The 25911-nt window shown below is 40.7% G+C and overlaps 1 protein-coding gene across 9 annotated transcripts in view; it reads right to left on the bottom strand.

Annotated features, from left to right (window-relative positions):
• Nucleotides 1-9312: 9312 nt before the first annotated feature.
• KIDINS220 (kinase D interacting substrate 220) overlaps nucleotides 9313-25911 on the bottom strand; it is a 97759-nt gene continuing 81160 nt past the window's right edge. For 6 of the 9 annotated variants that reach the window (XM_079110794.1, XM_079110796.1, XM_079110798.1 and 3 more), the window contains 4 exons: nucleotides 21371-21502; nucleotides 19310-19408; nucleotides 17985-18221; nucleotides 11890-15736 (listed from right to left, as the gene is read on the bottom strand). In XM_079110794.1, coding sequence (XP_078966920.1) covers nucleotides 14474-15736; nucleotides 17985-18221; nucleotides 19310-19408; nucleotides 21371-21502 — 1731 coding nt within the window. In that variant the 3' untranslated portion in view covers nucleotides 11890-14473. Of the gene's footprint in view, nucleotides 9727-10997; nucleotides 11055-11889; nucleotides 15737-17984; nucleotides 18222-19309; nucleotides 19409-21370; nucleotides 21503-25181; nucleotides 25215-25911 lie in introns of those variants that run through there. The other 3 variants (XM_079110792.1, XM_079110793.1, XM_079110800.1) reach the window with 2 other exon arrangements.

The raw sequence follows: 25911 nt of genomic DNA, 5'->3' as shown, positions 1-25911 counted from the left end.
AAGAGTCAACATTGTCTTGCACAGCAACTCTCTTGGGAGAGGACTCTGTCAATTCCTCAGGCCACGAAGAGTTAGTTCTGTTGGACGTTGGAGAGAGGCTATTCCACTGGCAAAGAAGACACGAGAACACAGGTGCTCAGAACCCTGGCTTCGTCAGGGTCGTCCCACATATCTCCATTCCAACTTTCAGGGTCCCAGCCTCTTCCAATCAATGCTGTCACTTTAATAGCAGACACCCTGAAAGATGGGGAGTACGATTTGCATTGCAATTCAGCCAGTGGCAGGATGAGATTCTGCATTTGATTTTCAGCAATCTCAGCCCTGTGACTACAAGAGATACAGCTTTCCTTGAGAGCACACACAGAAGATTTAGGTCATCTGTGCAGCATCTGAACTGGGACTTAAAATCTCTTTTCTTTCCCCACTTTGTCCAGTGACACTAGGAACAGCCAGCCAATCTCAACTCTTATCAGTATGCCAAAAATGTTAGAAGGTATCATATACACACACTCACCCAGATCTTTTTTTTTCAATATTTTCTTAGTTGTCAATGGACCTTTATTTTATTTACATGCAGTGTTAAGAATTGAACCCAGTACCTCACACATGCTAGGCAAGTACTCTACCTCTGAGCTACAACCCCAGCCCCCTCACTCAAATCTTTACATTTTGTAAGTGGTTGATTGGGAGAATCCAGTGATGATTTTTTGCGTATCTTTATTGCCAGACCATACTGTGAACTATCAGTGTTCTCTTTGCTAATGGCAAGAGCCATTAGTATCTTCAAATCTAATAAGACTGGAGAGATAAACCCACACTTACATGAATTTTCTCCCCATCTCCAAACCTATTCAGCACCATTCAGAAAACTCATCCCCCTCAAGAGATGAATGGATAAAGAAAATGTGGTACATATACACAATGGAATATTGTTCAGCCTTAAAGGAGAATGAAATTAAGGTATTTTCAGGTAAATGAATGGAACCAGAGACTATCATGCTAAGTGAAATAGGTCAATCCAAAAAAATCAAGGGTGGAATGTTTTCTCTGATAAGTGGATGCTGATTCATGGTGGGGGGTGGGGAGGGAAGAATGAAGGAACTTTGGATTATGCGGAGGGGAGTGAGGGAGGGGTGGGCGGTGCAAATGGGAAGGACAGTGGAATGGGACAGACATTATGACCCTCTACACATGTATGATTTCACTACTGGTGGAACTCAGCACCATGTGCAATCAGAGGAATGAGAAGTTATGCTCCATTTGTGTACAATCTGTCAAAATGCATTCTACTGTCAGGTATAACCCGTTAGAACAAATACAAATGTTAAAAAATAAATAAATAAAGTTAAGACTAAATTAAAAAAAAAAAAAGAAAATTCATTCTTAAAATGAGATTCCTCTCAATACCAAAGTCAAGTTCTTCAGAGAAACAGAACTAATGAGGGATGTGTGTGTGTGCACGCACGCACGTGCGTGCATGCGTGTACATGAGAATTGGAGTGGGTATTCTAAGAAATTGACTTGTGGCTGAGAGATCCCAAGATCTGCAGTTGAGAAGCCAAAAAGCTAGACAGCCGATGTGTAGTTCTCGTCTGAGTCAGACCTGAGAACTAGGATTGCAAGGGTATGACTTCCAGTCCCAAAGCTGGAAGGTCCAAGACGCAAAAGAAACCAATATTTCAGTCCAAGTCCAAAGGCTAGGGACACCAGTGCCCCAATTCAAGTTGTCGGGCAGCAGGAGTCCCCTTACTCAGCCTTTTTGTTCTATTCAGGACTTCAGTTGATTAGGTCCACTTTACTCAGTTTATCAATTTAGTCGTAATCTCATCCAAAAACACTTGCACAGAAATGGCCAGAATAATGGTTGACCAAATGCCTGGGCACCCCACAGCTGAGCTGACACATGAAATGAACCATCACACTGAATTTCAGGCAATGTTTTATATTCCTTCTTAATTCTGCGAGAGTTGGGGAGCAATGGCAGAAATGATCCAAAAACCATTTACAAAATATTTGAATTTTGATCACTTTTAATTTTCAGTTACAGTTCTGTGGTGTGCTCTAAAATTTCACAATACTTTTAAGAAAAACCCAAAAGGTAAAACAGCATGGCGAAAACCCCTCTCCGGAGGAGATAGAAAATGATCTTTATTTCCCTAATCGATTCTTCCATTTTCTATTCTCTTTGCCATAATTTCCATGTAATTTATACTTACACAAATTTTGTAATTCTGAAACCTAACAGAAGTTATAAAGCACACTTGCAGTTATAAAGCACTTGAATGGCTAGCCTTTGTTGGAATTATTGTTACATGAAGAATTTGTTAAAGAAAGCTATGTCCTCGTATGCTTCATGGAGGAATTCACAAAACGGATGCTGCAAGCTCTGGAGGATTCTCTGGAGAGGGCAAGCACAGGGCCAGGCGGAGGGGCCATCCCTGCAACACAGGTGCCCAGGAATCTTCCTGCTGATTATCACTCTATGGCTCTTTTCTACCTTCACAGGCTCCTGTTCTAGATCCCTCCCTCTTTTTTTTTTTTTTTTTTTTTTTTTTTTTTTGTGGTACCAGGGAAACGAACCTAGGGCTTTGTGCTTGCAACGCAAGCACTCTACCAACTGAGCTATCTCCCCAGCCCTCACTTTCTTCTTTTTTAAAAGCACTTACATTCTCTTTTCTGTACCTGAGTACTGAGCTTTTATATGGGAAGAAAAAAATAAATAAATAAAACAGCAAGAAAACATGAACCCTGAATAAGGATTTCAAAATTTCTGGTGAACACACATATAAAATTCTAAAATAAGAGGGTACAGCATAATCACATATGAGGTTGTATGTTAGTTATTTTAATCGCTGTAGAAATTTTTTAAATGAATAAATAGGAAAATGAAGCCCAAGTAGCCTGGAAAGGTTTCGTGGTGTTGGGCTTGCAGGAAGTCTAGGATTCGGATGGTCTTAAATGGATAGATTTCTAGATTGGGGCGGAGGTAGACTCGTTGAAGGCTGCCCTCTTCCTCTTTTCCTCTTCTACTTCCATCCCCTGTTGCCACCAGCGTGACCAAACTCTTGGGTCCAGTGAGGGGTGAAGGGGGATTGGAAAATAAAGATTCACAGACACAGATCTTGAAGATTAAGCTGGGATCAGGAGGAGCCTGCACTGTGATGGAGATGCAGATCTGAAGAGTTACGCCAGCAACCTTTATTTATATATGTCTCATTGTCAGGTTAAAGACTCTGCAAGTATTATTCTTTGTATCCAGGAAAGTTACAGAAATCTGGACATCTACGCAGCTTTTCCGCAGTTGCAATCCACAGTTGCAAAGTGCAATGTTAGGAGCTTTGTGTAGCTCTCAAGAAAGTTCATTGTTTAAAGTCACTGTATGGCAGGCAGGAACTGGAGAAGGGAGCTGGTGGAACATTGTAGATGTTATCATACGTGTTCCTTCCTTCCCGGGAGTGTGTGCCTGACATCAAGGTCAGAGCTGATAGGGCTCTTGCAGAGCTTCCTCATGCAGGGCATTGCCACAGCAGCTAGGCATCCTGTGCCCTTGTGCAGAAACATTTCCAGGCACTGGGCATGCCACAGCCACGAGGGCATCAGAGACCCCTGATCTCAGTAACTGCTCTCCCATCCTCCATCAGTGCACTCAACAACCCCCCTTTACTCTTTATCTCCTTTCATCTTTGCTTGCCTCTCCCAGGGTTCATTCATTGTTCTGAGTTGTTTACCTGCAACCTTGTTTTATGGATTATGCTTTTGATATTGTATATAAAATCATCATCAAATCCAAGGTCATGTTGATTTTCTCTTATGTTTTGCATTTTACATTTAGATATATGATCCCTCTGAGTTAATCTTTCGTGCAAAGTCTGAGAGTTATATCTAGGTATCTGGAGGGGGGCATGTGGATATCTGGTTGTTCCAATACCAGATGTGGAAATGACTACTCTTAATCCAAATCTCACCTCAGTTAGAATGGCGATTATCAATAAAAATTTTAAAAATTAGTGTTGGTAAGGATGTGGAGAAAAAGAACCCTTATATGCTGTTGGTGGGAAGGTAAATTAGTACAGCCACTATGGAAAATAGTATAGAGGTGTCTCAAAAAAACTAAGAATAGAACCACCATATGATGCAGCTAAGCCACTTCTGGGTACATATCTGAAAGCAAAGTCAGCTTACAAAAGAGACACCTGCAAGCCCATGTTCATGGTGGCACTGCCAGGTTAGCCAAGGCTTGGCATCAGCAAGGTGCCCATCAACGGAGGGGTGAATAAAGAAAATATGACATATACACGCAGCGGAGTGTTTTTCGGCCATAAAGAAGAAAGAGATCTCGTTATTTGCAGGAAAATGGATGAAGCCGAAGGATGTTAAGTGAAAAAGCCAGACTCAGAAATACAGGTGTCACATCACATGTTTTCTCTTATATGCGGAAACGAACATAAAAGGATGACCTGAACATGGAGGGAGGGTTATTAGGGACTGGGAAACGGTTGCGGGGAAGGAGAGTCACCTTCCTTCCCTTCATCGAGCGCATCTTTAGTAGATGAAGAGCCCGAGGCCAACAAACAAGTGATCATTTGATACACAAATAGCTCAGGCCTGTCACTCAGTTCTGTGCCCAACGCAACTTACTGACCAGTGGAGCCACTCATTCCATGATGGGTTTGATCAAATCGATTATCTGCTAATGTAAAATCGAACACGTTCCCAGAGACCGTTTAAAGCTGTTCCAGTTAGTTAGGTGGGTGCCAGTGAACCCGAGCTCAGGAGACCCGTCAGCTAGGACGGTGTAGCCAGAGGCATGTGGGGAGTCATTCGAGGCCAGGAGGGCCCCAGGTCTGGACTCCCAGCTGCAGGCAGCGAGGCAGGGGAGCGGGGTATCCTGGGGGAAGGGGGAGCAAAGGCGATGAGAAAACCTGGCGCTGAGCAACGAAGCCCACGCTGGAGGACCGGTGTGCGGCAGGACTTCCAGCGGCAAAGCGCAAAGCGCAGAGTCAGGGAAGCACCGCGGGGCCCAGGAGCGCGGGGGCAACTGCGGGCGGAGCCTCAGGCTGGGAGCTGCTCTGTTCACTCGCCGGGTGACCTTGGCGAGGGGGTCCAACTCCTGAATCGTCACTCTTCTCAAAAAGAAAGGTAAGGAGGACGATGCCAGGGTCTTAGAGGACAGGTGTAGAAGCCCGCTGCGCTGGGTAGCCGGTCTGACTTTCGTGCCTGTCCTCAGCTGCTCACCGGAACCGGGGTGATCATGATACTAACTTGATTGGCCATTAGCACTTCTGAATCAACCCACGTGACAGGCAGCTCTGGCTTCGGGCAAGCCCTTGCATGGTGAGAATGAAACTGAAGTCGCCAGGCCGTCTCAGGCCTGTCACTGTTGACGGGTCTGATGGTTTCTTAGCTTTGGTGACAGTTTTGTCACCATGAAGGGAAAGGGTCCCCATTTGCCTCCTTTTTTCTTTCCTTAGGACACAGTGACCAAAATTACTTTAAAAAAAAATAACTCTGCAATTATTTTTTAAAATAGATATTATCTATTAACATTTATTAAGCACTAATACTGTTCAATAGTAAAGTATAAAGAAAATACATAGTGACATTTAGGATTATAATCTAACACACCAGTCTGACAAACTGGCATAATAAAGGGCAAGTGTTGAGAGCCAGACAACAATAAGACTGCATAAACCACAAATATATTCAGAATTATGTAAAAATTTTAATACAGTGGTCTAACCCATGAATAATAGTGGGATAAAGGACATAAAAATAAAGTTATTACCTTTTTAACCAAAAATTAAATGTCGTTCCAAAATAATTGGTAGGAACAGAGATATTTGATGTTAAAAATATCAAGATTCTTTTTCTCTATAAATGTAATTCACATGGTTATAAATTTTAAGAGACTTACTTTTCTAAAACTGCACTTTGAAAAAACCCAGTCTATTTTTATTTTTGTCCACATTTTTATTGGTGCATTATAGTTGCACATAATGGTGAGATTTGTTGTTACATATTTGTACATGCACACAATATAGCAATATAATTCCCCGATACTCCCCCTCTCCCTCCCCTCTTTCCCCCAGACCCTTTACTGCTCCCCCTTCGAGTTTTATGAGACCCTCCCACCTGCTCCCCACCATCTTTCTTTTCCTCTTCCCTCTCTAGCTTTTACATGTGAGAGAAAACATGCGTCCCTTGGCCTTCTGAGTTTGGTTCACTTTGCTTAATATAGTGTTCTCAAGTTCTATCCATTTCCCTGCAAATGACATTTCATTTTTCTTTATGGCTGAATAAAACTCCATTGGGCATATATACCTTATTTTCTTTATCCATTCATCCACTGATGGTCACCTAAGCTGGTTCTATCATTTGGTTATTGGGAATTGTGCTCTATAAACATGGTCGTGCATGCATCACTGTAGTAAGATGACCCTAATTTATTAGGATAAGTACCGAGGAGTGATATAGCTGGGTCATGGGGTTCCGTGCTGAGTCTTTTGAGGAACCTCCATGCTGATTTCCATAGTACTTGTACTAATTTACAGTCCCATCAACAGTGTAATAATGTTCCTTTTCCCCCACATCCTCTCTAGTACTTAGCTATTGGTAAACCCTATTTTAAACAAGTAGACAATGCTGCTGCTGGTGTTACAACAAATAAAGCTAGAATTTAAACATACCTTGGAAAAATGTAAGAATTGACTCATCCATAACTGGTAAAGAACACTAAAAACAAATATTGTCTCAAGAGTGGGCATTATAGAGCCATGCTGCCTGGGCCAGAACCCTGGCTCTGCCACTTAGGAGCTGTGTGACTTTGGGAAACCACTTAACACTCTCTGTGTCTCAGTTTCTCAGTCATGAATTGAGTATAGTCATAACTATTATGAGATTGTCATGAAAATTAAATTAGCTTATATGTATTAAAGGTCTTAGAACATTGTCAGGCACACAGGTATTTTTATTATAATAAATGCATAGTGATACTTCAAATATCCAAATGAATGCAGAATGAGAAATAATTGATAAAATACTCAGCATGAAAATTTGAATTTGAAGGATCAGCTGGATATAAATCACCATTAGCCCATTATATTGCTAAAGATACAACTGAATGTGACTATGCCATACATTAAAATAATATCATGTTTTATTAAATCCACGAAAGACACTGTCAAATGTAGGGTGTCTTATTACTTTAGGAATTATTAAGAAAAATATGCTGCCATCACGTCTATTAATTGTAAAATACAGTCTACTTTCAGATAGGTCAAAAAGAAAACCCTAATGCATCTTAGAATTAAAGAAATTCTGATACAAAACAAAACAAAAAAGCCCAACCCTGGGAAGTGGTTCATAGAGTTAGATGGCAGAAGAGTTTAAAAACAAAAATGCAGACAGTGCCCTACCCCACTGGCCTCTCTGGTGCTGGGAGCTGCATTTCTGGGGGAGGAGTGCTCAGTCACTAAGGACCATCCCTGCTTCAGATTGGGGTAAGGGCAGGTGGGGGGGAAGCCTACCAGGAGCACCCTGACTCACCATTGTCATTGCTTTGGGCCGGGGAGGGGCTGGGGTAAAGAATCGGTAGCAATAGAAGGTTCATGTTATCAATATTTGTAATCAAATCTCAAATTCAAGCAGGTTCTGGGTGGGTTTGATGGCCCGAGAATTCTTGGAATGAAAGGAATCCTAGGAGCTGGGAAACTCTGCCTTGCTGCACCCTCAGCCTCACCCCAGCCTCCCTGCACCCTGCGCCCCACCGTAAGAACGTGAAGCTTCCCAGAAGCATGGGAAGGACCGGCGAATGGAGAACTGCCCCCGGAGAGGCCTTCTCCCAGTCAGGCGCCTGATTCTAACTCTTTCCTAGCAGGATAAAAACTGCACACTGAAGTAACAGGTAAGAAACACCAACAGAGTCAACTGCTGTTAGTGTTTGACACTAGGTGAGCCACCACGTTGAAGGGCGATGGATAATTCACAGCGCCTCTCAGTGCTCACCTGGGTGGTCCCTTCCTCCAGGGCACACAGCCACTCGTGGACAGGGGCAGAAAGCACGAGGTGTACCGTGGCCAATGTCAGCCCCTGCCCCTTCTCCCGTGGACTGACGGCACAGGCCGTACCACGGGGCTCCACGACCTTGGAGGATGGTGGAGCCCCAAGAGAGGCAGCCAGGTCCTGCATCTTGGTGTGAACTTGGGTGTGCCAGATTTACACAAATAGGAAGTAGACTTCAGATGTACTTGTCAGTGAGATCTGGGGACTGTTGCTACGGTGGTTCACCAACCTCAACATGATGAATTTTCAGATACATAGTGGCCCACTCATTATAAAATATTCAATACAGAATCCCAGTATCACACGCTTTTCTAGGTCAATCTGTGGTTTGGGGTGGGAGATGATACAGATGGGTGGGGTGGTCACTGAAAATAACAACCGACCTGAGGTAGAGTTTCAGGTGGAAAAAACTGAACTAGATAGGGTAAACTCCGTCTCAGACTCTGTAATGGTCCTGGTAGTAAATATTCTCACTACATATCTCAATTTGGGGCTCAGAGAAAACATGCTCACCATAGCTAAGTTGTACTTGAACATATTTTAGCCTATGGACATATTTCAACATATGTACTAGAACATATTCTAATGTAAGATACAAAATCAACCATTTTAGATTGATTCTAGAATGATGTTGATTTATAAGGTGGAAATCTCTCTGAAGGACCAACCAGAGGACCTAAGGCACACAGGAGGACGTTCAAGTATGTCCCTGTAGGACACCCCACTTAGCACTTTATAATGACAGAGCCTATGAGATGGGCTGGGGGGACCCATCCCTGGGGTGTTAACACAGCATGGCATTATTTCCTGAAGGATCACTGGCATCACCAACAGGAAGACTCATGACAGGGAGGGCATAAACCGAGAGGGAGGGAGGCCGATAAAGAGCTGCAGCACAGGCAGTTCAAGGCCTTCGCCATCAGTACCTCAGACACCATGGAGGATCTGGGGACAGACTCCCCCAGTTCTGCTGCCTTGGTTTAGATGTGCTTCGTTAACTCACTCAAGCACGTACTGACATGCACAGGCTCTCTGAAATCCAGGGTTTGTTCCGAACGCTCACTGAGGTTTGTCACTCTCCTGTATAAGGGACGAGCATAAGGCAACTGGGGGAGGGGCCGTCAACACAAAAAGACTGGAAAGAACTCAGGTAAAAGGGAGGAAAACCAAAAGAACTAAAAAAAAAAAAAAACCTCTCAAATAAAGTTTAATTTGCATAAAGTATAACAATATGCAGTCTACATGTGCTCAGAAATACAGCTAAAAGTGCAAGTGTCAAGAACTATGATTTTGAAAATAACCATCTAAATTTTTATTAGACATCTGACTAAGAAGATGCTGTGAGACCTGAAATGTCAGGTTTTGTAGATTATTTACATGCTTTTTTGCTATACATTTAAGCTTTTACCTAAAATTTCGTAAAAGAAAACTTCACTAAAACTAGTTTAAATTCTATAACTACTGAAAACAAAAAAACCCAGTAGAGGTGGACATCGGTCTCCCGTCCAGCCAACAGGATAGCGCGGTCACGGAGGCAGGCTGCGTCTTCTTCACCCCGTTTGGTGAGGAAGGGGGCTGCAAGAAGTTTACCGAACAGTCAGGAGAAATGAGAGAGGTGTTGCGTGGGTCTATGGGCAGGGCATTAGGGTCTAGAGTCCCTGTTGCCTTGAAAGAAAATGAAGTAAATGAGTATAAAGTGTTAGAATTAGAAAATGGTAGTGAATAATCAAGACAACCTTAATTATTTCAAACACCTTAATTTGGATAAGGAGTTTACAGTCCTACATTTTTAAAACAATCTCATTTATTTGTGGTTTACTAATTCATCTTGATATGTTATTCCTTATCTTGCTAGATATCCAGCAGAATTAAGAAGGTCTCCTAAAACACACCACTAAAATAAACAGCCCTACAAAGGACCAGAGAGGGCAGGACTTGGGTGAACCCATGACCCCTCGTGACTGCTGGTACTCCAAGGGCAGATTCAGATCATGTGTGCTTTCACTATTTCACAGCATCACGTCATTGATGCTTCTTGCATCCAGTTAGGTCCCACTGTTTTGGAAAAGCAGATGGTCCCTCTTAGGATCTTCCAACTTTACAATGGTACACTGGGTGGAAACCCTCCTTGGAACTTTGAATGCAGATCTTCTCCTGGGCTAGTGATACGTGGCTACACGTTCCCTCACAATGCTGAGCAGCAGCAGAAGCAGCAGCTGCCCTGCCCAGGACATCCTGGTCATGCTGTTGCTAGGCTGCGATGCTTGGCAGATCAGGAGCGTTCACCGCATTTCCCACGCAGGAGAGTCTCTTTGTACAGTGCTCTTACCAGGAAGAGATCCCATTTCAAGCCAAGGAACATGTGGGGCCTTTCTTCCTTCTTGACTACCTCCCTGTGTTTTTTTGTTTTGTTTTTTTGGTACTGAGGGTTGAACCCAGGGGCACTCTAGTACTGAGCTACATCCCTGGCCCTTTTTGAGACAGGGTCTCACCAAGTTGCTGAGGCTGGCCTCAAACTTGCCATGCTCCTACCTCAGTCTCCTGAGTCCCTGGGATTACAGGTGGGCACCCGTCTACTCTTACGTCATTTTCTAGAACACTTCATTGTACTGGAAAACCAGGACAGTGTTCATTCTACAGTCATTGAGGCCCCACTCAAAAAGGGTTCCAGTCCAAATTCCAGAAGCACCTGTGAAGCCTCCTGCCCACAGCCCAAGCCGCAGACACTGAGGAAGCGGCAGGGCTCTGACTTGCCACTCCTCTCTGAAAAGCTCTGACCATGTGGGTGATCACGGTTAATTCCTAGCAATCATTCTAGATGCTTCTTATCTATGTGGTAAAGTGATGAAAATACAAATTCTATAGTTGGTGAGAATTGTTTTTTAATAGCTAGCTTAAAACTAGTAGACCTTGAAAACTCACTTTTTTTTACATACCTTAATTTAAACTGGATCCTCTGAAGATCTATCTATCTCAAGAACAGCATTTTCTTCCTAGGTATGAAAGGGTTTAGAATTACGTAAGATTTTGAAGTCTCTAATCAATCTATCTCAACCAGGGATTCTCAACCTTTGATAAGTGACGAGTCAGTTAAGAACCATCCAGTGCTGGCTCGCTGCTATGGATACAGTTCTGTTTTTCCAGTTCATTGTATAATCACGGCCTATGCTTACATTCTGAGGGAATGGCAGGGGGTACCACAACCTGGAAACTAATGGTGCAATTATTCCCGACAGTCTGGCCAGGCCCTTCCACGCTGCACCCCACCCTAGGCACAAAGCACCTCTACTGTTGCTTCCCTGTGCTGGCATCAGCAGGTCCCCGAGAGAAGCTGGGGGACAAAGGAGCCTGCTGCCCAGTCTCAGGTGTTTGCCAAAAACGTCGATCTTATTGCCCCCTCCATTCTGCCTGTTTATTCCCCAAGGTCACTCACCCAGGAAACAAAGGGAGCAGTGCCCTCTAGTTCTCTCTTGTCCTAGCAATGGAGGTGGTTTACTCAGGAGTTAGCCAGGAATTCGGGAATCTGTAAACTCCGGGACATTTCTAAAACAGGCTGAGAATTCCTGGTGTAGTCAAAAACTATGTGGTCTTAAAACATCTTAAATTTAGTATTTTAGCCAGAAGAAAAAGAATTTAATTTCATTAAAAAATTCCTAATGATTAGTATTTGTAAGAAAAAAATGACTATAAATACATTTTACTGCAGCACCACAGCATGCAAATAATCTAAAGTTCTCAAGAATTCTAGTGAACATATTCTAAAATTACTTGGCTAGGCAATTAAAATCATTCTGACCACTATATAATAAAACTCACAGAAGTAAAATATAACATGAAGACAGATTTTCCTTTTAATACTGAAAATGTTGGTACAGTTATGGATGCTTAAATTTCCAGTATGAGAAAGCTGATCCTTAGCACACCCAGCACCATGAAGTTGTCTCAATTGAAAAATACCAATAGTTTCTTTCATTTCCAGTCTTCTCCATGGAAGAGGTGTACTCCCAGGCTGCACTCCGTAAGGCCAAGGTGAGCAGGTCTGGCTTGATGTTATGCTGCACCAACAGACCTGAGGCCTACGGTGGAGGTACAATGGTTCCTAAAATACAACACTCTAAATGAGGCAGGACCTCAGGGATCAGCAGGTCTGTAGCACCAATTTTCTATCATTGTTCATCCAGCTTAAAGAAGAGTTGTGCACACATGTGAATCAGACTGAGCTATGCATTATAAATAGATACAGATACAAACACATCGACACAGACTCAAAGGGATGATGGTGACTCAATAATCCATCTGGTTTGTCAATTTCTGCACCAGTGTGAAAAAGCAAACTTATCCAGAACATTCATGTAATAAGCTGATATCCTCCAGGGATCTGGATGACCTGCCCCTTGGAGCTGCAGAAAAGCACCACGCAGTGCTCTTGGTACCAACATGCTCTTGGGCCCTGCAGATTCTGGAAAGCACTGTTGACGCACTGGGATTTCAGAGCCAGATTCTCTCAGGAAGACTCATGGGGGCAGTTTGTAATACTCTGCCAACTATGTGACTGTATGTGAACCTAAAGTCCTTACAAACTTTAGACATGTGACAACACACACACGCGTTACTTTATTTTAATCAAAAAGTGAATCATTGTCACTGTAGTGAGTACAAATCCATGAGTCAGAATAGCATGCAATTTTTTATTATTTTCTAAGTCTATTTGTACACTTAATACTCCAGTATTAATTTCACAACAATATAGAGAATATTTTCCCCAATGACAGTAAGCTGCAACCTCTCTCCTAAAAAGGAACAAAACTCTGCTTCTGAAATATTTACTAATTACACAATATTGAAAACAAACACTATAAATGTTAGAATATTAAAACTTCAACATATAAATGTCTGCCTTTTTAAACACTTAAAATATTTGTTAAAGATCATGCTGCAGAATAAACACTTCATGAAAGTGCTCCATGATAATCAAACATCAAGGCAATGAAACACCAAAAAGCTATCTGCACAGTGATTGGGCATGTAAATAATCTGATTAGCATATTAATAAAATTAAGCGGTAAACATCACCAATATAACACTACAGCTAGGTAATCACACCTCTGTGATCTCACCATCTACAATCCTACCTGTGACTTATTAGGATCTACTGCCAGATTAATTCTACATAAAGAAGTTATGTTAAAATGACAAAAAATTTCAATGCATGATGACAGGCTATACATTTCTAGTCTACATAAAACTTATATGTGATCATTCTTTTTCTCTGCTAACAATAAATTGAAAGTTTACAGTTTCATAGTTGTATTAGTTTTAGTTTTTTAGTTCTTGCTTTATTACAGGTCTTTAATTTTTTTAAATGTGTATTATTTTTTTATAATCTTCCCCTGGAATTAACATGCTGATTTAGGAAGATATGAAGTAAATTCTGCCTAATATAGAAATGATTCTGTTTTATCTAATTAAATATCGCCTTGTCATTTGTCACTAACCTAATTTCTTCACGCACTCATTTCATCAATAGTTATTATTACCTGTTACCCCTGTACCCCTAATTCTCCAGAGAAAGAATTCATGTTTCTTTCCCTCTCACTGCAAAGCTCTCTAAGAAAAGTTGGGCATACAATTTAAGAGCTGCAGAACAGACTGGAGGGGCTTCAGGTCACAGGTGGATGGTGCTGGGATTTGAAGAAAAGAGAACCCAGAAAATGTGGAGGTTATTGGTCCATCCCCCACCTTTTCTCCTAACAGCTCACAATGGCCCACTTATTCTACTTTGGGTACTGTTGGCTCACTTTCTTATCAATTTTTAAAGCCCTTCTTGTTCTATATTATATAGTTCTACTTAGAATTTAAAACCTCTTCGATAAGTAATTTGTCACTGTACAGAACACTGGTTCTCAATCTACTAAGTATTCATTCACCTTTACTATCTGGGTTATTCCAAAATATGTAAATTCTTTCCTAGATTATGCCCCTTAAAAACAAAATTTGCTTCTGCTTCACCTAACAGCATGATTTTCCTCAAATGTTTGATGAATGAATGTTCTACAAAAGGGATCACTAGTTTTTTCTTTTGCAAATTAAGCCCTTTAAATTCAACAAAATATTTCTGATCTATGTTTATAGTATGATTTTATCTCAAAAATTTTTATGGAGTTATGTGCCAACGACAGGCATAATAGTGAGATTTAAGTTGCTAAATACAGAGACAACAGAGGCTGACTGGGGAACTGTCATTTCTTGGGCTGTCGTCTGTTGGAAAGCACATACTTCTTTTACCAAAGGCTTGACCATCTACTGACAAACTGTAAATGAAATGCATACAGGTGATGTACATGATGGTTTCAAAATGCAGGACAATTTTGTCATAAGTATAGTAATACTATTCCACTTTTCCTGGCTTTTCTTAAAGAATGCTTTCTCTTTCTTCTCCAAAACCTGTACTATCAGAAGGCGCCACTGCATGGAGCTCTGGAGAATCTTTCGAGAGCCTCGTGTAACTTGAACGCTGGCTACGCTTATGCGTCATGCTTTTTAGATTTTCATTATGAATAGCAGTTGGGTTGGGACTAGACCCAGGCCTCAAAATGACTTGAGAAGTCTCCCTCATTCCCTCCATTTCATCAAAATTTTGATTGGCTCTATTAGCTGGGGTGGTGTTGTTGTTCAGAGTCACAGTGCTCGGGGTTCGATTCAGGTTGTAGGCCTTCTGGCAGGCAGGCCAGCTCTCTTCAGGGCTGCTAGCTATCAGGCTACACTCCGAGGGGCTCTTCTTATCTTCTGAGCAAATGGACATCCGAGCTATAACTGGATCTTGCAGGCCACTCAAACTATGTGGTATCCCCCTCTTCCCACTGTGACTGTCATCCTCCAGCTCTATGAGGTTTGCCTTTTCAAGCTGAGAATCATCCGCTGCTTCATTGTGCAGAGAGTGATTGGGAGAGCTTTCGCTGGATCTCACTCCTGAATCTGATGAATCCTTTTTGTCAAGAAGGGCATCTGATAAGTATTCCTTAGCTTTAATGAAGGTTCTGATCGGCTCGGCACTGTGTTCTGGAGACTTGGATGCTCTCTCTGCCTTGCCTTCAGCTTTTTTATCTTTGTCATCTTTAAGCAGTGGAGTATTATCTGATTCTTCTGCACCAGATTCATCTTCATCACTTGGCAGTTTCTGATAGCGCAGTCCACTTCCCTTAAGCTTCAAATCTGTCTGGAAGAGACTGGACCTTTCTGAGGATTTCTTGCCTGGAAGCAGCTTACTGCCTGACTGGTCAGATTTTTCATCCTCTTCAGTAATGGGATCCAGGGGTGAGGCATCATTAGTGGAAACCCCTGATGATGAATAATCTATAACATCCCCCCTCTTCATTAAAAATGACTTCCTCCCATCCTCTTGCTTTGGCTCACTTTCCTTCCCCTTTTCTTGTTCTAGATTAGAATGGATAGAGCCCCCTGATGAACTCTGACCCATGTAATATGTGCTATGTGGAGAAGATCTGCCACTAATTGTTGCAGACCCCGTGCCCCCTTCTAACTGGGACATCTGAGCAATATATTCTCTATACGCATCTCTATACTCGGCCTGCACCTTATCAGTAAGCTTTGAAATTTCAATACTGGAATCCTGGGAATTGAGACTCGAAAGACTTGGGGTTCTGCGAGTTTGTGACTGTGAAGACAGAAAAAAAAAATTAAGAATTCAAATAAGCCAGAAAAAAAAAAAAAAAGACATAACAAACATCAATTTAGAAAATATATATGTACACTAACAATTTTAAGTCATCAAAATCCCAGATTCTTTTAAAAGAATTCTACCTAACGCATCTTGACAAAAGCTGTGAACTTATGACTAATTCTACTATTATTAGAAAGTTTTATGTAAATTTTAATAAAAGTAATTTATTAATATTTAAAAGTATAATTAAAGATTATATTAACAAATAATATTAGCACTTGTTTTTATAGCCTCAAACTTTGAAATTTTATTTAAGGTAAAAGTCACCCTCACTGATATGAACCCCTCCTGGAGGAATGAAGGACAAGGGCAGTTAAGACACAGCTCAAGACAAGACACTTGCGTGTTCAAGGCATGATGGAGAGAACCTGCCCCAACTGTGCGACATGGAAGTCTCTGTCAAATTTCAATCCAGAGGAAGAAAATGTACTCAAAGTGTCAAAGGGAGAGGATTTAAAAGGAATAGAGTGTAACAGAGAAGATAAAGTTTCTAGTAACTTCAACGAGAGCCACGAGGCCAGAAGGTGGGCTGCAGTGAACACAGAAAATGAAATGATTTTAGAAGTCTGAGTTTCAATATAAAGTTTTAGGATTAAAATTGATTTAGATCCTACAAAAGCTAATAAATTAGCAGTAAACAAAGTACAGATTGGGAAACATCAGTGGGCTATGGAAGAAGCAGTCATCCTAAGAATTTAGGAAGGGGTGAGAGCAAAGGCTGATCATGGACAAGAAGCAGGGTGAAGCCTGCTCTGTGGAGGGTCCTGGACCTTGAGAAGGCCCCAGGGAAATGGTCGGAGATGCGCAGGACAGCGCCATCTCCAGCTGCTCCCAAGGCAGAGTGCGCCCTTGACAAGTTACCTGCCTCCTCCAAGGGTGCCTGTGGCACTCCAAAAAGACAGGCACGAGACACAGCAGCACTCAAAGCAGCACACTCAAGACCCCGTGTTCTTCCACGAGGCCAGGCGCTGAAGAGACGTGCAAAACAACCCCATTCTCGCTAAATTTTGTTTTGTTTTGTTTTAGAAAATAGTCATGCTTCAGAAAAATATTATTTATCTTAACATGTAATTTAGTTTATTTTTAAATAAATGAATAAATATTTAGAAAAAAATTTTGGTTTATATTTCTAACACAGTAAGTATTTATAGTAAAATTTATATAAAGAAAAGTTGTTTGGGTTCTCAATAATTTTTAAGAGTATAAAGGGATCCTAAGACTGAAGAACATTCTGAGGCTCACACTGCAGCATGGGAAGCAATGGGCCTTCAGGTCACAGGTGGGAATAGTAGAGCTGAGGCTGAGATTTCTTAGGAAGTTTTAAAAGGAATCCTAGGGAAATGAAAGGAACTGCTGAAACAGATAAAAGAATAAAGTGTGGGCTTAGTTTATTATAAAATAAGTAACTTTTATCTGACTTAATATTCAATAATAAAATGCTTTCTCAACTTAAAGAAAGAAGATAGTAAGGAGAAAAAGGATGAAAAAAATATTTTTAATGCCAAAAAAACCCTCTTGAGAATGGTAGACCTGCCCGGTGCTGCTCTTCCTAAACACCACGGCTCCTCAGCAGCGTTTCCTTTGATCATCCCGTTCCCTCCCTTGCTAGCTTCTGTACCCTGCTGTTTCTACTCGGTTTTCTCCTTATTTTGCTTACTCCTCCGCATATGTCTCTCACTCGTGTTTCTGCTCCTGCTTCTCACCTGTCCTCCCTCTTCTGAGAACATCCAAGGGAGACCTCACCTATGCCGAATGGCAGGTAACAAAGGGAGCACGACACCCAGAAGGAGTGCCTGAGTCCTGGAAAATCAAACTACGGGGCAGGCTGCTGGGATGACATGGGGCTACCTGCCCAGTGAAGATGTGCTTCAGGCGCTGATGAGCGACCTTCTGCCGACACCCTGAGCACTGCAGCCCAGCTCCTTCCTACTCTCCACACCACCGCCCTACATTATTTTCACAGTTCTTGTCAATTTTCAAAACCTCTTATTTTTCCCTGTTTTACTGAATGTCCCTTTCCAGAGGAGCACAGGTGCCCGAGTGAAGGCACTCCTCCATCCTGCCCACTGGGTACTTGTTAAGCACTCTCTGAGTGACCGCATTAGCATATTACTGGAGTCTCAGGAGAACTGAATACTGCCCTCACTCTTCAACACAATGACACATGCCATGCAGTACATACCTGCCAACTTAGATTACTGTGACGTGGGGCGCCTTCATCCAGACCAAGCGTGTTCAGTTCTTCAAAGCTGAAGTTCAGCGTGTAAGGAGTCTGATTGGAAAGTTCAGTGTGAGGCAATTCACTGTGTGAAGACCGACGCGCAGATTCCCCATGAGGAACTGGGGCACTGGTGTTTTCATTAAGGAAACGCGGGTCTTCAGGGACCACTTGGCTTTCTGCATTTCTCATTTCTAACACCTTAAGAGAAGAAAAGACATCATGTCTACATAGACATGTCACAATTAGAAGCTTCAGAAATAGTTTTTAAAAATATAACATGATAAAGTTATAATGGGAATGAGAAAGCTTACTTACTGTAAGTGAATTGCTAATGAATCTGTACTTTATCTTATCTTTAAATTAATAATACTAAAAGAATGGCAGAAATCAATATACATATATATACACACACATACACACAGTTCTTACTCTAATTTGTTCGTTATTTTATTATTTTAGTTAGAAACTTGAGAACAAAGCAAAATGCAACTGGAGTGTTTCAAAAAAACCCCTGAGCTGTGGTGTAGTCAAAGCCATAAAGGCAGATTCGAATCAGAAGTTACTGCAGGGAGAAGAGAGCCTCAGTCTAGAGCTGGCTCAACACAGGGCAAGTGGGAATTCACAGCACGGAGCAGGGAGGCTGGTGCGAGAGAGGAGTTGACTCAACAGATTTGACAGGATGCTGGACGAAGGCAGGGAAAGGAGATCAGTGGGCAATGAGGAACATGATCAGGTGTCAAGAGCGATCACATGTTGAGGCCAGGGTTCTTTCTAAACCCACTAACAAGAATTCTTGCTAGAACACAGCAGAGCAGGCCCAGAGTGCTGGACACTGATGTCTAGGCCCAGCTAGCCTAGACTCACTCAGATTTCTGAGCGAAATGCCCCATAGGGCAAAGGTTGCTATGCATGCTGTGTATACTCTACATAACACAGGGCTGTGCACAAGTGTAACATTCGATTAAAAACAACTTCTGTGCGGTGTTGGGGGTTGAACCCAGGGCTCAGCACATGCCAGGTTAGTGCTCTAGTGCTGAGCTGCACCACTACCCCTTTTTAAATTTTGAGATAGTGTCTCAATATTGCCTAGGCTGGGCTGGAACTTGCAATCCTGCCTCTGAATCCCCAGTAGACAGGATTACAGATGTGTACCACCATACTCAGCTAACTATTTTTTTAAAGTATGGAAAAATACCAGTTTAGGCCAGTACTTATTGGATTTATACAATGTTGTAAATAATTTAGTGCATTATAATAAAAATATTATGCATATCATAATAGCTTACTGTGCTTCTGAAAAGGTGCCAGTCTCCAAAATTCATATTCATTTCTTTCTTCAGTTCATCAATGTTACACTGAGCTAATACCCGGCCATTTATGTTTGCCTGAGTAAAAATAAAATAAAGTATAAAGACAAAGCGTAAAATATTCTGAATCACTAGTGATTAACAGGTTCTCTTACATTTGGTTTTAGAGTCCTTAAAGACTAGGATGACCTCTAAAAGGTTATCATCCCACTTATAATGTAACAAAAAGCTGGATTTGCATAACAAAAGCCACTCCATGTTACCAAATGTCAAGCACTCAAGTAAAACATATCACCCTTCAGAGATCAACCCACAAATGAACTCTCCCAACTATTTCCAGAACTACCCTGCTCTGAGTAGCAACAAAATTGTTAGTTTTTTCTATTCCAATCTTATAAAATATGCATATAAACACAAAACTGATGTGAGGGGACAATGACGTCTGTCCTTGTAAGAGTGTCAGTGGCTGACAAAGTTCTAAATGAAGTGTGTCTAACAAGCTTGCTCGTCAGTTTTAACTGCAGCCATAAAGAATGGTCACTTGCCAACTTCCTAGTCAGCTGAACACTCCAAAAAATGTTCTTATGAGTTTTGGGTCTCTGTAATTCTAGTTCCCCAACATTAGAAACAAGAGCATCTTCTTTATTAACAATATAGGCAGCTTATGGATTTCATGAAATATACAATCCGACTTTATTAACTGTGGTAAAATTATAGGAATACCCCGGCCTCAAACCAGTAGGATGTTCAGTTTCTGAGTGAATTCTGAAGAAAAAAGCAAATGGAGCAAGTAGGCAGCAGAGGTTCTACCTTACGCATGCCAGGGCAGCTGGCAGCGTGGAAGGCACTAGCTGCCACGACATCCTTCCAAAGCCAGCGCTGGGGAGTACAGAGCAATGGCCGGACACCACAGCACTCAGGGAGAGCGGTGGTGGCCACTGAAAGGGGCAGAGGTAGAGGCCTTGCCCTCCTGCTCTGCACTGCTGCCTGGAGGAGTCGAGTCCATACCAGGAGGTGGAGCTGCCTCAGGCAGACAGGGATCAGCACCAACCAGCTCCGCAAAAAGATGGACACTGTCTGAAAACTTTCTGACTAAACATGAGTAAAGATTAGTAAAATGGAGGCTGCATATGCTCATAATTCTTTTAAAACTTTCTTTTAGAAGACATTCTTTACATAAACATCAGAAATTGTATTAATGTTCTATTTTAATACTCTGATATAAAAAGTGAAACTTAGTGGAAAAATTGACTACATCTGGCCGTGGCTGACCTCAGATAGGAGAGGCCCCCCTGCAGCCCCAGGCATCATCATCCAACTCTGTGGCAAGGATCTCAAGAGAAACTTCCATGAATGCATTAGCCTTGCAAATCCAAAGTCACATGCTTTCATCCAGTGTGACAGGATCGTAAACCCATGACACAAAAATGAGAATCTGTGGGAAATGAAGTAAGTGTGGCCTCCTGTGATGATTATTAAGTACACAAATATTTATCACAGGCTGAGGAATTTTATTCCAAACACCTTTGACCCAAAGCACTTCAGATTTCTGTTTCCAGATTTGGGAATACTTGCACAGGCTTTTCCATTGAGCAGCCCTACCCTGCCCTACCCTGAAAATCTGAAATCTGAAATTCTCTGAAATCTGAAACTTATGTGAATTTCCATGTTCAAGAAGTTTCAGACTTCAGAGGACTTTGGATTTTTAGGTTAGGAGCACTTCAACCTGTACAATTAAAGAAACAGACCACAGAAGGAAAGGCCTGAGTTACTCATGCCTCATGGGAAAAGATGAGTTGTTCACCCACAAGTGCAGTCCCCAGAGCCCTGAATTTCTCCTCGAGGCATTTTTACTTATATTAGGGCATTTAAAAAATAGCATTGTAATAACTCAGCTACTGGATCTTCTTTTGTCCATTTATAAAATAAGAGCTAAAAGGGCAATTTTAGGACACAAAATCATGACTCCTGCTTTTCTTGCAGCCTTCCTGTTTCAGAGGCTCAGGCCCGTCTCTGGTGGCACGTGCAGGTGTGCGTCACCTTCCTGATGGTCGCGCAGTACTGAGGCAGCATGCTCTGGTCCAGCCCTTCTATGTGTTTCAGCTTCTCACACACTGCATCCACGTTGAGCGAATTCAAGGACAGCACCGCTCCTGTGGCTGGGCCTGATCCCTGGACAGTCGAGGGAAAATGCATGCGTGAGAACCATGTAACGCCAGATACACAGGTCATGTGACAGAAAGATCATTAAGTCACACTACTGACTTGAACACGACCAATGTTGTAGCACGGCAAGGAAACACCACTGGGAACAGACTTAGCTACTGCTTTACCTTAATGAGTAGCATTTATTATTGCAGAGACAGCCTGATCAAAACCACTTTTTAAAACAAGAACCAGGCCTACACCAAGCTCTCCAAGGTTTACAGCCCATTCTCAAGAGAGAAGGGTCCTCAATAAGCGAAAAGAGAGCGGGGTATAGTGGTGCACGGCCATAATCCCAGCGACTCCAGAGGCTGAGGCTGAGGCAGGAGGATCACAAGTTTAAGGTCAGTTTCATCAATGTAGCAAGAACCTGTCTCAAAATAAAAATTAAAAGGGCTGGGGTGTAGCTCAGTGGCAGAAGAGCATCCCCTGGGTTCAATCCCCAGTACCACCAAAAAAAAGAGAAAGAGGGAGGGAGGGAGAAGAGAGGCTAAAAGGAAAAAATGAAAAATTAGTGATGCCTATATTATAGGAATACAAAAGACCCAAGGGATCTAAAACCTTCCCCTCCAGAATGTGTACAGCAATCATATAATTCACAACAATATTATTGCTAAACACTTGGGAAAGTGAGTAGATTCAATCTATAGAGAGCTGTTCTCATTTACAAAGAAAAGTCAAAATGATAAACAAGCCCAATACTTGAGAAAAACACTGCTGTGATGGCACGCTACAGGGTTCATCTGTGGTCACTACACGTGCTGCTCTTCAGTCACAGTCACACACGTGGAGGCCCGCAAGGCCACGTTAGGACTCCAAGTCACACGATAAACAGCAGCAGATCTGGACCAGAACCCTACCTGATAAGGTTTTATGATTTCCTATTTTCTTTGGTCCAACTATTTTTGAAGAAATGATGGAAACTATAACCATAATACAGAGAAGATAAACCAACAGATATAAAGGGTAAAGATAATGATATTTCAAAGAATCTGTCCTGCTTACCATTCAATCTTACTTCAGATAAATAAGATTTATCATATCCTCAAGGGTATATTCTTTTATTAATATATTTTCTACTGCTTTTATCACTATCTAGACAAAAGTAGACTACTGTATAGTTAAAAATGCCTGTTAGGCACTTGTTAAACATTATTTGTAATGTGAAAACATAACATGGTATTCTTACTACTAATTGACAAATATATATAAACACAGTATAGATACACTATATGCAAATGTAACATATACGCCTAAATACAGCCTGGGAACCAGACCATACTGAACCAATAGTTGGAGAAGTAGCTTTCTGAGTGTTAGGGAGTCTTAGCAAGTTTATGAAGTATGTTACAGGTTCATAAAAGTTTATAAATTAATGGCCTAGAATATATTTCTCCAAACACATTTACTTAATTTGTTTTAAATTGATTACAGATTTAAATGTTCCATATATTACACTATCCAGGGCTGAATTGCTTTTAAAATATGAATGGCAAAACACTAATTCTTTCATAATTTAGTTTTTCTATCTCTATTCAGAGTTCTATTTTCTGCCTGGATGAGTACAGTCAATATTCAAAGTGTTAATTGTCTACTCTCTACTATGAGAATATTTTCTATGAATTTTTAATGGCAAACTTGTTTTATTATTTTTTTTCTTTTTAAACAGTTTTACTGAGATATAATTCACATGCCATATCCTTTTCTCATTTAAAGTATACAATTCAATAATTATTAAGTCTATTTACATAGCTGCAAACCATTACTATAATTAGATCATTTTTATCACCTGTAATATCTATTTCAAACATTTTATACCAGCAGAATCCTATGTGACCTTTTGTATCTGACATCTTTTTCTTAGCATGATGTTTTCAAGGTTCACCCATATTATAACATGTAACAGTCAATACTTTCTTTCTTTTTATTGCTGAATAATATTTACTTTGTGTGTAGGGGGTATGGTACTGCAGATTGACTCAGGGGTACGCTACCATTGAGCTACATCCCTAGCCCTTGTTTTTAAATTTAGAGATAGGATTTTGCTAAGTTGCTGCAGCTGGCCTTTTATGATGCTATTGCTTCAGCCTCCCAAGCTCCTGGGATTACAGGCACGTGCTGCCATTGTCTGACTAACATTTTTCCCAGTGGTAAGGCTTGTGGGTGTCAGGAACCCTCTACTATGAAGCACTGAGCAGCCACTCCTGTGGCCTTCTCACCATGTACGACCTCCTTCCAATTGTGCAGAAACATCAGACCAACTCACATTGAGGGATGCCCTATAAACTGACCAGTATTATTCAAAAGTGTTAATAAAGGTCATGAAAATGAGTTAAGACCAAGGAACTATCACAGATTAGAGGAGATCAAGGAGAAATAATGGAACACAACTAGAGAGGCTCCTGACCAGAAAATGATATGAGTGGAAAAACTAATGAAATGCCAGCAAGTCTTAATATAGTTCATAGTATTGTACCAATTTTAATTTCTGCTTCTGATAATTATGCTAGTTATAAAATTCATTAATATTAAGGGAATACCATTTTTACATATTTTCTTTAGGTCTAAAATTATTTTTACAGTAACATACTGTCTAAGAAATCCCAATAGCGACCTGGGATATGCTCAGTGGTAGAGCATGTGTTTACAATGTGTGAAGCCAAATAAAAAATCCCAAAAGAACTCTATTTCAGATTGAGCTAAGAAAGACAAGGATAACAGAAATAGACCATATTAACTCTGTCAACGAGGGTAAAAGACGTAAAATGACAGACATACACACAGAATAAGATTCCTATAATTCCATCAAAACTACACTCTGACTCTTGATTATCTATTTACAAATTGGGCTTTATCAAGGAAGAAATTATCAATTAACTAATCTGTATACAGTATGTTTCTTTGAATAGAGAAAAAAATAGTAATTACCTGCCAGGTCTTTTTCCTTAAAATAATCATATATGGTGAAATTATTTTGAAACCAAATAAATCTTATAACAAAAATAGTGATTTTTGGATGAAAATCTCATTAAAAAAAGGAGAAAACAGTATAAAAGTCTTAAGGAAACAACAAAAAGCATATTCGATAATTCAGTAGGCAAATTCTTAATAGAAACTATATATATTACTTTGCAAATACACAAAATAACTCAAATGATAATTCTTTAACATTTACCATGCATTCTTACTTGAAATTTACCTGTTATAAGAATAGATAATTTCAGCATCCTGATTTTAGAAATCAGAATTTATTTTAAAAAATATTTTCTAATTTGTAAAGGTCAATGTAGTAAATGTTAGTTGAAACTGTTAAATATAAACTTCAAAATGTGTACAAATCAGAATTTCTCTAGGGAAAAATAAGCCAACAAAACATTAAAATTACCTTAAGGTAACTGTTTATTTTATATTTTAAGTAGATTAAAACTATATTCTGAAGCATTACCATCATTGGTAAATTTATTAAACAAGCTTAATATTGATTAGGCAGAAATGAGTGCCATGCAAAGGCTGAAAGCAACTATTAAAATGCACCCAGAGTACCCAGATGAGCAGAGGTTCAAACAGCCCAGCATGAAGTAGCCAATGGCTGCTTTGAACAGTCCAGTAAGGAAAGCAGATGAGAGCTCACTCAAAGTTGCGGTACCTGTCTCAGTCTGTTAAACCCAGATGCACTTGGCTTTAAGAAAGGAATAAAACAGAGTGAAGGACATGTAGAACATCAAAACCACATGCACTGTGAACACGGGCAGCACTGCTGGCATGCCTCACATTTCCCCTTAACTTTGAACAAACCACCCTGATGGTATCACAGAGCAGATGATGCACGCACACGCTTAATTTCATTAACATGTACTTGGTAATTTTAAAATCATAAAATTTCTCAAAATTCATATTTTTCTATTTTCTATTATTAATCATGTACCATATAGTCAAAAAGAAAGCTGGGCAAATTTGCTATAAAAAGTTAATATTCCTCCTATATACAAGTTTAAAACTTAAAAACATTTAAGAAAAGGGCTTAATTAGCCTATTATATAATTAATTTATAAAATGAAATATCATGTGGGAGTGGATTAAGATCAAAATGTGTTATATGCACATAAGAATATGCCACAATGAAATCCATTATTCTGTATAATTAAAATGTACTAAGAAAAATGATTTTTAATTGAGAAAAAAAAAATCCCCACAAATATCTAGCTGCATTGTAGTTAAAGGTCAGAGAAACACTTTCAAATGCAGGTTTTGTTTCATTGGGTCTACAGACCATAACAGATGACCTAAAACGCCATTTCAAAGGAAAAGCCAAGAGTCTCATGGTCCAAGAAATCACAGATGTGACAGAGAAAACCCACATGCTATGATTAACATAG

The sequence above is a fragment of the Sciurus vulgaris genome, assembly GCF_902686455.1.
Source record: "Sciurus vulgaris genome assembly, chromosome: 14".
NCBI lineage: Eukaryota > Metazoa > Chordata > Mammalia > Rodentia > Sciuridae > Sciurus > Sciurus vulgaris.
This window is presented reverse-complemented; position numbering and strand designations above follow the sequence as displayed.